The sequence below is a fragment of the Meriones unguiculatus genome, chromosome 6 (genome assembly GCF_030254825.1).
Source record: "Meriones unguiculatus strain TT.TT164.6M chromosome 6, Bangor_MerUng_6.1, whole genome shotgun sequence".
Classification (NCBI taxonomy): Eukaryota; Metazoa; Chordata; class Mammalia; order Rodentia; family Muridae; genus Meriones; species Meriones unguiculatus.
The window spans coordinates 26,330,737-26,345,856 of record NC_083354.1 but is presented as its reverse complement, the minus strand read 5'-3'; the positions used below and the strand labels follow the sequence as shown (position 1 = coordinate 26,345,856).

Here is a 15,120-nt window from a genome sequence, read left to right as displayed (position 1 = left end):
CTCCCTCATCTCCACCGTGCCCCTTTCCAAGTCCACTGATAGGGGGGACCTCCTCCCCATTCATCTGATCCTGTTTTATCAGGTATCTTCAGGACTGGCTGCAAAGCCCTCCTCTGTGGCCTAACAGGACTGCTCCTCCCTTCGGGGGTGGGGAGACCAAAGAGCCAGTCATTGAGTTCCTGTTAGAAATAGTCCTTGTTCCCCTCACTTTGGGAAACCAATTGGTTACTGAGCTACCACAGGCTACATCTGAGCGGAGGTTCTAGGTTATATCCATACATGGACCTTGGTTGAATGTCAGTCTCAGAAAAGACCCTATGCCCAGATATATTTGGTCCTTGTGGAGCTCCTATCCTTTCCCCATCAGACTAACTCCCCTTCTTTCTTATGATTCCCTGTACTCTGCCAAAGGTTTGGTCATGAGTCTTTGCTTTGAAAACACTGCTAGTTAGAGTCTTTCAGATGCGCTCAGTAGACTCCTGTCATACGTTCAATGCACATCCCATCTGTCTTTCTAAACGAGGGTTGATCATCTTACCCCATGTCCGCTCAATTGATTATCTTTTTTAGGTGTATAGATTTCATTATGTTTATCATATCGTATAGGTCTATAAATTTTGTGGCATATAGGCTTTTGTAGTATGACCTAATAATTGTTTGGATTTCCTCACTGTCTGTGGTTATGTCCCCATTTTCAATTCTGATTTTGCTGATCTGGATAGTTTCTCTCTGCTTTTTAGTTAGTTTGGCTAAGGGTTTGTCTATCTTGTTGATTTTCTCAAAGAACCAGCTTTTTGTTTCATTGATTCTTTGGATAGTTTTATTTGTTTCTAGTTGATTGATTTCAGCCCTTAGTTTGATTATTTCCAGCCGTCTGCTCCTCTTGGGTGTATCTGCTTCTTTTTTTTCTAGGGTTTTCAGTTGGGCCATTAAGTTGTTTGTATGTGATGTTACGAATTTCTTCTTGCAGGCACTTAGTGCTATAAATTTTCCTCTGAGCACTGCTTTCAATGTGTCCCATAAATTTGGGTATGTTGTGCCTTCCTTTTCATTGAATTCTAGGAAGTCTTTAATTTCTTTCCTTATTTCTTCCTTAACCCAGCTGTCATTTGTAAGTTGTTCAGTTTCCATGTGCGTGTCTTTTTGTTGTTTCTGTTGTTGTTGATGTCTAGCTTTAGTCCATGGTGGTCAGAGACTATACAAGAGATTATTTCAATCCTTTTGTATCTGTTGAGGCTTGCTTTGTGACCCACTATATGGTCTATTTTGGAAAAGGTTCCATGAGGTGATGAAAAGAAGGTGAACTCTTTTGAGTTTGGGCGAAACGATCTGTAGACGTCTATTAGGTCCATTTGATTTAGGGATTCTGTGAGTGCTTTTATTTCCCTATTTGGTGTCTGTCTAGTTGATCTGTCCCTTGGTGAGAGTGGAGTGTTGAAGTCTCCCACTATTAAGGTATTAGGATCAATGTATGATTTAAGCTTTAATAATGTTTCATTTACGAATGTCGGTGCTCTTGTATTTGGGGCATAGATATTCAAGATTGTGTTGTCCTCTTGGTGGATTTTTCCTTTGATGAGAATATAGTGGCCCTCCTTATCTTTTTTGATTAACTTGGGTTGAAAGTCTATTTTATTAGATATTAGGATGGCTACTCCAGCTTGTTTTCTGGAACCATTTGCTTGAAAAACAGTTTTCCAGCCCTTTACTCTGAGGTAGTGTTTATCTTTGTTGCATAGGTGTGTTTCTTGGATGCAACAGAATGTTGGATCCTGTTTCCTTAACCATTCTGTTAGCCTGTGTCTTTTTATTGGTGAGTTGAGTCCATTGATATTGATAGATAATAGTGACCAATGCATGTTAGTTCCTTTTGTAATGGAGTCGATGATCTAACCCTGTTTCATTGCTTGTTTTCTTTTCATTTTTGTTGGGATATTATCTGTATGCCCTGTTTTCTTGGGTGAATTTGTTTTCATTGGATTGGAGTTTTCCTTCTAGTATCTTCTGTAGGGATGGTTTGCTGTGTAGATATTGTGTAAATTTAGTTTTGTCATGGAATATTTTGTTTTCTCCATCTATGTTGATTGAAAGCTTTGCAGGGTATAGTAGTCTGGGTTGACATTTGTGATCTCTTAGAGTCTCCATGATACTTGCCCAGGCCCTTCTGGCTTTCATAGTTTCTGATGAGAAGTCCGGTGTGATTCTGATAGGTCTACCTTCATATGTTACTTGACCTTTTTCCCTTGCTGCTTTTAATATCTTTTCTTTGTTCTGTAGATTTAGTATTTTGACTATGATGTGACGTGATGTGTTTCTTTTCTGGTCTAGTCTATTTGGAGTTCTGTAGGCCTCTTGTATATTTATGGACATCTCTTTCTTTAAGTTGGGAAAATTTTCTTCTATGATTTTCTTGAAAATATTTTCTGGACCTTGGAGTCTGGAGTCTTCTTTTTCATGAATTCCTATTATTCTTATATTTTGTCTTTTCATAGCATCCTTGATTTCTTGGATATTTTGTGATTGGAACTTTTCTGATTTTACTTTTTCTTTGAGAGAAGTATCCATTTCTGCAAGTGTGTCTTCAGCTCTAGAGATTCTCTCTTCCATCTCTTGTATTCTGTTGGTGATGCTTACTTTTGTGGTTCCTGATCTTTTCTCCAAGTTCTCCAGCTCAAGGGTTTTCTCATTTTGTGTTTTCTTTATTCATTCTAATTCTGTTTTCATGCCTTGCACCATTTCTTTCATGTGTTTGAATTTGGATTCCTGTCTCTCTACGATGGCCTCTATTTCTTTTTTCATTTCCTTCTTATATGCCACTAATTTTTCCTCTAATTGTGTATCTATTTGTTTGGCTATGTTTGCCTGTGTTTCTTTAAGGATATTGTCTATTTCTTCTTTCTTTGCCTCCAATTGACTGACCATCTCTTTGAAAGACTTGTTCATTTCCTCCTTATAAGCCTCAAATAATTGGGCAAGCATGGCTTTAAAATCATTTTCCTGTGCTTCTGCTGATTTGGAGTATCCATCGATTTTGGGGTTTGCTGGTGAAGTCATGATGTCCTGATTTATGTTGGAAGTGTTCTTTCGCCTACCCCTGGCCATTGGCTTATCTGAAACCTTCCCTGTTTGTTTTTGGATTCTACAGATCAGACTGGTGCTGTCTCTCTCTGGTGTCTGGAGAGTTCTTCAGGAAGCTGAGCACTCTCAGTGTGTGCTGAGGACTAGCTGTACATGTGGGAGGAAAGTACGCAGGTGCAAACGGGGCAAATGCAAGCATGTGAGCACGTGCGTGTGTGTGTCTGTGTGTGTAAGTGTGCGTGGACGTGTTTCTAGAGGGACAGAGTGATGGCTAATGTTGAACCCTTGAGTGTGTGGGAGGGAATCTGCACTGTATATGTCGCAGGCGCTAATGATGATCGCAGCGCAATTTCTGACATTAACTGCCTTAACTCCTCAATCAGGCCCACAGGGCAGGAACTTCAATGTCCCTAGTGCCCCTCTGTTTCCCAAAGTGGGTATGTGGGTGGGAGGGGGGTTCGATGCCTGGCTTCTGATTTAGAAGGACCCAGGATCTGGGGAACTGCAGATTCTCAAGGGTGCACTCACTTACAGGCAGGTCTCTTGGCAGAGATCATGGTATCCGGGGCTCTCTTCTTTCTGGTTTGGCCCTGCTTCTTTGATGCGCTCCGCCAGTTCTGTGCTGTTTTCACTGCCAGGTTCTGAGGTCTTGCTGCAGCTGGAGATTTCAGGGTGGTCACTTCAGCAGGGATGGGGTAACCAGGCTCTCTGTTCTCTGGTTTGGCCCTGGTTAGTCTTAAACTAGAGGGCTGTGGTGCCCCGCCAGTTCAGTGCTGCTCCACTGCCACATTCCGCTGTAACTGGAGACTGGGTCGCTAGTCCCAATGCTTTCTGGGAAGTCCGGGGGTCTCTTCGTTGTGCTCTCCAAGCTTGGGAGGCCCAGCGCCTGGTGTGTCCAGGTTGTATGACGTTTCTGCCTGTTTTTGGTGAGTATATAGCATATTCTCTGTCACTGTGGGATTAGGCAGGCCATACCGTCAGTGATGGCGATCCTGCGGAGCTAGTATGGTGTCTAGCAGATTTGCGCCCTGGGAGGATGGTGCAGCCGCTGCGCGAATCTGGGACTCCGGGACACGTACTGCTGGCTTTTCTCTGCCGCTAAAGTGTGTGGGGCTCCATCTCAAGGGCTGTATACCCCAGGCAGTTAGGTCTGCGCTGAGAAAGATGTGCTGTGCTGCTGTGCCGAGGAGGAAGGAGGTCTGGGGGAAGGGAGTGCCACAAGAACAAAGGATCATTTCTCTCCTTCCCCAAACAAGTCCCCGGGTGACCAGAGACCAAAGTTTTCAACTCCTGCGATGTTCCCTGTTGTTCAGAAAGCCTCACCATGGTTTTCCTGGGTTAGGGGGTCCTTCCATTAACCAACTCAGAAGTTCAGGTATCCCACCGCTCAGAAACTGTGTGTGCTAGTCGCCATCTTGGCTCCAACCCCCCTTATGAAGGTTTTAAATGTCATCTCATATGTTGGGTAACTATGCTGTAAAAGAATAGAACTAATGATGAATAATAAACAAGAAATTAAGTAACATACGAGCTGAGAATTTAGCCGAGAGAGTGCTGTCTCTGAAACACCCACAGATAAGTAATATGCTAACCAGGCAGGCAGCAAGATGCTCCTTCCTTGAAATTGCAGTAAAAAAAAAAGTAAGAAAAACTTTTTTTTAACTATATCAATATTTTCTGACTGGTCTTCAATGTATAAATTTACTATGTTTTGTATACCTTGTTATAGATTTTTTTTCAATGCAGTTTATTCAGGAACCTTGAACAATCATCTGACACTGGGTTTTATAGCTTAAATAGCTTCCCACACTGTGGGTTTTTCTCTCATCTGGGAAACCCAGTCGCTGGTATTTTAGGGCCCAGAGTTCGGTCTGTTGGTCACTGTGCAGTCACTGCTGTCCTGCTCTTCAGACACTGTGTCCTCCTGTCGCTGCCATCTTGGATCCCTATTTCTTTTACTGTCATTTTACTTTCACCAATCCACACACTAAAGTCTATAAGTAATTTCTATATATCTTCACAAAATACAATATATATGTAGTGTAAGACCTGGGGTCTCACAGCTCAGGAGTTCAATATCGTGCCCTTCCCAGAAACTCCCATAGACCCCAACTCCATGCAAAAGCAAGTGGATTTTTTATTCCAATCTTGATAGGGTCACCTCTCCAAAGCAGGAGACAACCCTGAGCATGCAAAGTACAGGGTTTTTGTACTTAATAATCTGACCACTTTTGCTCTATACATTGATTGGTCAGCAAGAATAGCATGAAGATAGTTTACAGCTAGTTGTTTGCAGTTTTTGGCCATTTGTGAGTTTTCTCAAAACAATTCACCCTTCCCTTTGAGAGCAGGAGAAGACAGGGAACAGGAAAGAAACCTACCACAGAGGGCCTCTGAAAGATTCTACCCAGCAAGGTATCAAAGCAGATGCTGAGACTTTGACAGAGTGCAGGAAATCTTATGGAAGAAGGGGGAGACAGAAAGACCTGGGAAGGACAGGAGCTCCACAAGGACACCACGTGAGCCAAAGAAAAAAAAAAAGAGCCCAGGGGAGCCTGCAGAGTCTCATGAATCAACCAAGGACCATTCATGGAGATGACCTAGACCCCCCTGTTCAGATGTAGGCCATGGACTGCTCAGTCTCCATGGGGGTACCCTAGTGAGGGGAGCAGGAGCAGAAGCAGTCTCTGCATAAAGTCAGTAGCCTGCTCTTTGATTACTTCCCCCTAGCGAGATGGCCTTAGTAGGCCACCGAGAAAGAAGATACAGCCAGACATGATGAGACCTGATAGGCTAGGGCCAGATATCAGTGGACTAAGGGCAGGACATGGTGGGGGGAGAGGGAGGAAGGGTGTGACTGGGAGGAGATGAGGGAGGGGGCTACAGCTGGGATACAAAATGAATAAATTGTAATAACAAATAAAATAAATTAAAAATAAAAAGAAGTTCCAACTTTATCCACTATTGGAGACTTCACACTGTAGGAAAACTATGTGAATGTGGGAAGGGTGGGAATTCTTTAAAGCAAAGCTCTTGCTTCAGTTCACATAAAAAATATTCTCTTATTGGAAAGGACATATGTGGGAACAGAATGTGGGAAATCCTTCACCCAGAGCTTCAACCTTAAGAATGACAAGAGAGTTCACACTGGAGAGTGTGAATGTGAGTGCAGTGAATGTGGAAAATCCTTCACCCACAGCTCCAACCTTAAGAATGACAAGAGAGTTCGCACTGGAGAAAGGCCTGTTGAGTGCAGTGAGTGTGGGAAATCCTTCACCCACAGCTCCAACCTTAAGAATGACAAGAGAGTTCGCACTGGAGAAAGGCCTGTTGAGTGCAGTGAATGTGGGGAATCCTTTGGCTGAAAGACCCGAGGATTCACACTGGAGAAAGACCCTATCAGTGCATCGAATGTGGGAAGTCCTTTATTCAGCCAAAGTTCCAGCCTCATTCAACACCAGAGAATCAATTCATACTTGAAAAAGGTTCTCATCAGTGCAATAAGTGTGGGAAATCCTTTGGTGGCAAATCTGTCCTCATTCATCAACATAGAGTTCATACAAGAGAGAAACCTTAGCTGTGTAAGGAATGTATACTTCATGAGTAAATGTATGTTAAGAGATGACCTGTGAGACCTGTCTGTCTGGATTATAAACTCTATGAGGAGCTGAGTTCTTCTTTCTGACCTGTGTGGAGCCCTTTCCATTTATGTTCCTGATAGTTTCTGAGGCGAATTCAAAGAAGCTGTTTTTTCCCCCATTGGAGGGGAAGTCCCAAATAGCCCGAGCTACTTTTGGATTAGCTTCCTTTCTGTTTAATAAGTTAGGCCATGTATTTGAACCACTTTCGTATCAGAGACCTTGGTAAAACTGTTTTGGGTGGCTTGTCAGAATGGACTATTGGGTTTTTTGTTTTGTTTTTTATATTTATCAGCTGAGTGGGGTGCTACATGCCAGCACTCAGGGAGGCAGAGGCAAGCAGATCAATGTGAATTCAAGGCCAGCCTGGTCTAGAAAGAAAGTCCAGCATAGCCAAGGCTACACAGAGAAACCCTGTCTTAAAAAAAAAAAAAGAAAGTGCCTCTCCTTTCTTCTGATCCTAGTGTATCAGATCTCATCAGGACCTCTCCTATTAGCAGACTTGCGGAGGGACATGTGTGGAGAAGAAGGAGGGAGGGAGAGGTTGGGATGGGAGGAGGGAGGGACTTATGGGGGGATACAAGTGAATAAAGTGAAATTAATAAAAATTAAAATAAAAAAATAAAAAAGTGCCCACATGTGTTTAAGTACATCACATATCTAAATACTTGTGGTGGCCAGAAGACGGCATAGGATTCACTAGAACTGGAGTTACAGACAGTTATGAGATACTATGCGGCTTCTGGGAACTGAACCTGTGTCCTCTGCATGAATAAGCACTCTTACCACTGGGCTGTCTCTCCAGCTGCAAAAAGGACTTTTTAAAAAAATATGTTAATCTTGTGATTTTTATTTCCCTAGCTTCCAAACCAACATGGAAAGAGTCTACCTCCCATTGTTTCAGTTTTGTAGTAAATACAGTCTTTATTTAGGCTACTTCTGATCTTGGATTTCTGTTCACCCCAGATGAGGGCTTGAACAACAGAATTGGACCTTCCTAGCATTGTAGACTGAACTAAAAGCTCCTGTATATATTGGAGAGGTACATATTGACAGACATGAATTGAGGACTACAGGAAAAAGAAAGGTTTAGATAAGACAGGGTCAAGAGCAGTGGCTCTCAGCCTGCGGCTGTGGTCCATCTGTCCAGCTGCCATCTCTAAAAACTGTTACATGATTTATAAAGGTAGCAAAATTACAATTATGTAGTAGCAATAAAAACAATGTTATGGTTCCTCACCACAACATTAGGGATGGTTGAAGTATTAGGAAGGTTGAGAACCACTGCTTTAGAGATAAGGTCCAGAGATATAGTGAGTGCATAAAATGAGTGACTTCCTTGATTCTATGAAAAGTACCTGAATACGAAATAAAACACAAGACAAAAGAAAAATAACAAGAAAAACATGAACGTGAAATAGTGAAATGGCTTCTGGATTGAGCTTGGTGGTCTCCTATGGTGGAACCTGGGCTCTCTTCCCTATCTGCCTCCCCCTCACACAGGAAAAGGCTTCTGTGGAGTTGAGGAAGTCCAGGAAAGTATTGGATGAGGTTGAAGTAGAATAAGATAGAAAAGAACAATTATAAAAGCTGATTTATTGCTTTATTTAGTGATTCCTGAAAGCACTGCCTTTATTGCCTATTTCTAAGCACACACTACCTAGAGCAGGACGACCCAGAGAAAGGCTGACACAGTTCTCGCCCTGAAGAACCTGCTGAGTGCCTTGTAAGCTTTTGTAAACTCCCTCTTTCTTGCTCTATCCACTCACCTTGTGGTTTTAGAGAAAATAAATGAGAATGTAAACTAGACACAGAACTCCTTCTGGGAGCTAACCTGGCGTTAGCCCACAGGTGACAGGTCCTCAGGATCTCTGCCTTAAGTGCTGAGCTCAGGCTCAGAAAGGCCATGCTCCTTTCTGAGAGAAGCTGTGGGGTTCATTCTGGAATAAGCACTCTGAAGGCAGAGATCCTGACCTCTCCATAATGTTCCAGTTGCTTCCTGTCTGCTCCTGTCCTTTTGGTCCTGAATGGATTATGTGTTTGTTTGGTGTCCCTATATTTTGGATTATATCTGGAGTTCTTTCAGTACATTGTTGTAAACTGGCCTCAGGCTTATAAGAGACTTTCATACATCCTTACTCTGTGAGACCCAGCAGAATTTAAACATATTTGGTACTAAACCTTACTGTTGAATCTTGGCCATACTATTGAATGTCTACCTGCCTCTGCCTACTGAGTGCTAGGATTAAAGGCTTGAACCACCATACCTTTTGACATTATTATGTTTGTTTTACTTTATTGTCTTTAGAAAAGCTCTCATGAGGCCAGTATGGCCTTGAACACACTTTGTAGCAGAGAATGACTGAATTCTAATCTTCCTGCCCACACATCCCAGGGACAGGGATTACAGGAATTCTTCATGCCATCAGGATATCCCATTGTTATTGGCTGAATTCTGCCCTCTGATGATGATGCATGCAGGTCTTAACCCCCAACCTTAAGATATAAACTTATTTGGAAATAGTACTGAGGCTAATCCAAAAGTCTGTAATCCCCAGAAGGTTAAAACCTCTAGATTAAAAAAGCTAAAACATCCTCCAAATCACAATCTAGAAATCTTTAATATTGAAACCTCAAAAAACAAAAACACCCAACCTCAAAAGGAAAAGCACCAAAAAGGCCAGAAAGCCAAATGCTGAAGCCTGGGTACAGCAAAAGCTATACCATCCATAAATACTTCTGTGAAAATGCATAACTTATGTTGGTATTCAGATCAGTTCAGGCAGTTCTAAAGATTCATAAACTGAAACCTAAAGGTTGCCTTCTCAAAGGCTGATCAAGATCATTAGGGAAACCTCCTCAACATTTTTATGGGATATGAGAACTTAGCTCAAGTTCCTCAGGGAACCAGCACACATACAGATCTAACAACTCAAGTAGCTGAAGCCTGTATGACTCAACTCTACATGGAAATCCTGTTTCTCAGTATAACTCTTACTCCCTTTTCCTTTCTTGCTTGCAGTTTTGGAGTTTATTTATGGAAAACATTTGCCTTTGTAATGTATTTGTCTTCAAGTGAGGCCAGCTTTCATCTAACTACCTCTACTCCATAAGTTTCCAGCTGTCCTGTAAAGATAACTATGAAGTTTGTGATGGGACCATAATGACACCCACTGTGAGTGATACAACCTATGGGTGTGCTCATTCTATTTTGGTCTAATCAGGTAGCAGCACATTCTTGAAGTGTAAGCAGTCCACACCCATGTGATGGGAGATGGCTGAGAGGGCCATTCAGTTCACTTACCATGCAAGACAAAGACTTAGGTTTGAAACGACAGCAGGGTAGAAAAATGTCAGAGGGATTGGCAGGCCACTGCCGAGACTCTGTAAATTGATGGGAGCTGGAGACCAGAGAATGTTTCAAATTTGTAGAGCCAGATACACTGGTGTATAAAACTACCAATAAGACGTGCCCTGTTTCAAACAAGGCAAAACTCAAGAACTCTACTGTCAACTCATGCTGTGGAACTAAGACAAAAACAGGTAAATACTCACACACACACACACACCACAAAATATACAAAAGTGGCATTCCATATTACAGTTCTAATAGTTTATTAGAACTATTAAGCTACTTTTAGGCATTTGTCAGATTAAGCTAACAGATGACTCCTCTTTACCCTCACATGGAGGTACAGCGGGACAATGGGTAGAAGGGATAATTCGGAACTTTTGTCTTCCATCTTCACTTTCTAGAAGGTGTAGTTTCTTCATGTCCAGATGAAACACTGAAGCTGAAGCTTTCCTCTGGGGAGGAAAGCACGCAGTTCAGTACTATTTGTGGAAATTCCTCACGTGGCGGTGGAATGTGGATGACTGGCGGAAGCTACGGTCACACGAAGAGCAGGTGTAGGGCTTCTCCCCTGTGTGAATCCTCTCGTGAGCCTTCAGGTTGGTCTTGTGGCTGAAGGATCTTTTGCACGTGTTGCATGTAAAAGGCTTCTTTCGATTATGGATGACCTGATGAACTCGCAGGTCTGAGCGGTTATAAAAGCCTTTATGACATGTGGGACAGAAAAATTCCCTCCCCTTCCTGTGTTTTCTCTGGTGAGCTGAAAGACTAGAGGCATATTTGTAGGCTTTGGGACATTCATCACATTTGTGTGTTTTGAAGTCTTGGTGGAGTGTCTCCTGCTGACCTTCACAGACAGAGTTTGCTTCATGATTTTGGGAAACAGTGACAGATTCAGAAGGAGCCAGGTCTGGCCTGGAGAGCCCTGGTGCCTTCACTGGGACATCTTCAGAAGATGCCCTGGGTGACTCTTCTAGAGACCTAGAGGTGCCTTGAGTTGCTCTTATAGCATTGTCCTGGATTCCATTAGAAACACCTTCCTCTTCAGGCTCAAGACACTCCTCTATTGGGATAATGAGAGGAGAGTTCTCATTTTCAAGACTGCTAACACCAGGAGTTAGGTCACTAGCATTCCAGAACATGTTGTGTTCATCTTCTTTGTCTTCAGTCTCTTCTGACCTGGAGAAAAATCCTGATTGTACATCCATAGGGACCTCTTCAGAAGAATGTTCCCTCAGGAAGAACGCTACCTCGTTGCTGGAGGTGTCTTCATTTGCTCTTCTGACACCCTGAGGAATTTCATAAAAAGAACCTCCGTCTTCATGCTCAGGGTTTTGTTCTGCTTGGATAATAAGGAGCTCTTTCTCCTGTTCTGCACTATTCACACCACTGTTTATTTCACTTGCATTCCAGAAATTGTTGCAGCCTTTTTCACTGTCTTCATATCCTGTGGAAATAAGAGTCTATGAAACTGTGCCACAGAAGGGATCCCCACGCAACATCCATAATCTGTCCAGTTTCCAGTCTTACCTGTTAACATGTGTTGGGGCATCTGCAAAGATGTCCTTGCATTCTCTTGTGTTGGAATTGTTGCTGACTGCTGTTGTTTCAAATACTTGATGACTTCTTTTAAGGGCATGTTCTCAGAAAAGAGGGCTTCCTGCCCCTGCATGGAGACAGGGACCTGTAAACCAAGCCAAGTAACCATTGTTAATGAATCAGTGGGTGACACAAAACCTGCCCTGAACCTGCTTGCACAAGATCACTGGGCTATAGATTAGCTCATCTGTCTATAGCTTTTCTCTAATAAAGTTATGACATTCACAAGTTTTGTTTTCTAAAGACCCTATTCATAGTGTTTGCAAGTGTTTTAACTTACTCTCCAGAGTGAAACGCAATGTTAAGTTCCTATGGTGCTTTGGTCACACTATTTTCTTCAGTTGGTCAATAGGGACATTCCCCTTTATGAAAGGCTGATCATTGTTCTGGGCCTTGCCTCCCATCCTACCCAAGATATTGCCAACATTACAAAATGGCTGTCTTAGGGAAAAGAGACCAATGCTGGGCAGGACAAAGCAAAAAGATATAAAATCACCAGAGCAGGAGGGCCCAAAAGAGCCCATAAAATAATATCTGATACAGATATTCCTTGAGGTCTCCCATCTCTGGAGGAGCCTCTCTTATCCACTGAAGGGAGCTGTCTGTCTGTTCTAATAAAGTTTATCTTTTCAACGACAACAAAAATGTCTCTATGGCTGTTATTTCTCAGTTTTCATCAGTTTGTAACTTCTTATGTTCACTCCCCCAGCTGCCCCCCAGAATTTATCGATGTTATTTTGTGCCCAGAACTCTTGACCTCTCTGTATTGTTTCTCTGTGGAGGCTGCTACTCTAGAGGAAGGTCCTACTTTTTAGCATCCAGCTTCTAATCTGTAACTGTTATTTTCTGTCTGTGATCCTCAAGATCTCTACTTAAAATCGCTAGTAGCTGCAATTCATGGTTCCTTGCCTTTAGATTGGCAATTGTTACTTTCTGTCTTGGAACCCCATGATGGCTACTATTTTCACCCTCAGGAAGCTGAGGCTTTCCATTTCTCACCCTCAGCCATTAGTTATCAGCGGCCCCTATTTACCTGGCTCTTCACTTTGCTGTGAATAAGCTTCATTACTAACACCTATAATTCTTTGTCTATGTCACTGAATACCAGCTTAGATAACCACTCTTGAACAAAGGTAACTTTATCATATTTTTAATTATTGGGTGGGCATTTACTATTGAGTGATTAACAGAACTCACACCTTACTGAACCATGCTCAACAGGTACATTTGTCTCCACAAGACACCTCTTGCCTCTCCCCTTAGGAACATGCCTGAACATTATGGCAACAATTTCCTTAGGATTCAGTTTCAATCATAAAATTATCAACTTAAAGATCAAAGGAGTGAAAATGTGGAATAAAACAAATTGTAAAATGACAACTTTTATAGTTTATAGACTACAAAATTAAATAAACATCAGGTTGTTGTGGTCCATACCTTAATTTAAGCACCTGGACAGCAGAGGGAGTGTAATTTCTCTGAGTTCTTGGTTAGCCAGACCAACACAAAGAAACCATGTCTCAAAGGACAAACCAACAAACCAAAACCCCAACTAACCGAACAACCAACCAAACTAACCAAATCTAAATTAATTATCTAAAGTACTAATAAGTAATTTATACAATGACTTCTGGAATTGTGTATGGGTTGTTTGAAAAATTTCACCACTTTGACCATTTCTGTCAATGACTGAAAATTATGCAAATAGAGACATTAAAAGAAGATACAATGTAATTACATCTATATTAAGTCTCTCCAGATTTGAAAATTTGCGACTTAAGCACAGGTGTTCATCAAGGCATTTTTTATAGGCATCTCAGTGGTGTTACATATGCATGTGAGAGGCACATTTCCACATCAGGAACCAAAGTCCATCTTTGTGCCACCTTAGTGTTCTAGACAGGATATCTTCCTGTCATAGAGAAGCTACTTTGGAGAGTCATTTAGCCACTTTGATCCCCAGATTCTCCCTCTCTGGTCCTGGGATCACAGGTTATGCTGTGAGCCATATTTTTAAGTGTATGCTGAAGCTGTAACTCTGTCTTTATTATTGCAGTTCAAGGACCCCCCTGAGAGAGCCATGTCTCAGGCCTAACTCATCGCCTCTGAACACTTAAAGTCATGCTCAACTGTCAAATTCCCAGTCTCTGTGCCATCATGGAAATAAAGGAAATTTAGATATGTTCAAACAATTGATGGGCTTTCTACTTTTCCCCAAATCTAAGTGATTGTCTTTTGTCCCAACTCAGCCATCTCTCACCCCAGCTACTCACCATGACAGGAGCCACCAAGCAGTCATCAGTTAGACCTTCCATGAATCTTTCCATGTTTCTGCCACTTGATTCCCACTTTTCTTTCAAGGCAACCTTGTCCTTGTAGTGGCCAATTTTGAAAAACTGCTCCAAGACCAGTTGAGAAATCATCTGCTCCTTGCTCTGTTTTTCTGGCTGCAACCATGAGGTAAACATCTCCCACAGGCTTTGGAGCTCCTGCTTTGCCCAGGAGCCATTGTCATTTGGAGGAATATTGAGCTGAGAAACTGGGGAGTTATAGGTGTCTTCCCCAGACTGCACAGCAGAACCAAGGGTGGGAATAAACTCTAGATTGCCTATTTCAAGGTCATTTGGTGGGGAGTTGGGCTGAAAGATTTCTCTAAGCTGTGAAGCCATTCTTGTGAGGATCCTCAGAAAGAAGCTGTGATGGCAGTTTAGTATTTGCCTTCTGAGTTTAGGATTCGTTTCAATGGTTGGTGATTCTCAAAAGCTGTAAATTAAAAAGAGAAGAGACACATAATAAAATAAAAACTCTACTAAGAGTTCTGTCACAGATAGTTTCATGGTTGCCTGACAGTAAATAATTCATACTTGTGTTACAAAAGTGCTTCCCAAGAACAGAGCAAAGAGAAGATGTAAAGTGTAACAATACTTTAGTTAATAGGGAGAAAAATCCTCTGTTAAAGGTGGGAAGGTCTACCATAAGAACATAGCAAGTTAGGCAGCAGCTCAGGGCTGTCCCCCCCCCCCCTTTTAAAAAAAATGAAGTTATTGTTGCTGATTCTCAAATTTTATGTTTCACCCTTTTCCTGCATTTTAAAGTGACACAGAATAATACTTCCTTAGGAAAAAGGGAATGTCCAGCAACATTAAATTCAGGCATCAGCAAAGATATATCCATAAACACACACATATATCATTCCTAGCCTTGAGTCACCTACAGAGTTTAAAATGTCAAACCTTGATCAGGATGGTTGTCCAAAGCAACCCCCAATGTAGTGGGCCCCTGACTTTGCAGGCCCCATGACTTTAGCACAATTATCTGTATGATATAAAACTCAAGTTGTAGACAGTATCCCCTTTCTAACCAGAAACAAAGGCCTAACCCAAAGTCCTAAGTAAGGGAAAATCTCTAAATATAATCTTGACTTATGGTTTCTTTAATTTTGTTCCTGGCTAA

General features: G+C 42.0%; 1 protein-coding gene across 1 annotated transcript; it reads right to left on the bottom strand.

The window, feature by feature from the left end:
- Nucleotides 1-10,550: 10,550 nt before the first annotated feature.
- On the bottom strand, nt 10,551-14,336 carry LOC132654817 (zinc finger and SCAN domain containing protein 4C-like). Its single transcript, XM_060386109.1, is given in 3 exon segments — nt 10,551-11,539; nt 11,599-11,752; nt 13,941-14,336. Coding segments are annotated over 3 exon segments (1,539 nt in total).
- Nucleotides 14,337-15,120: the final 784 nt, after the last annotated feature.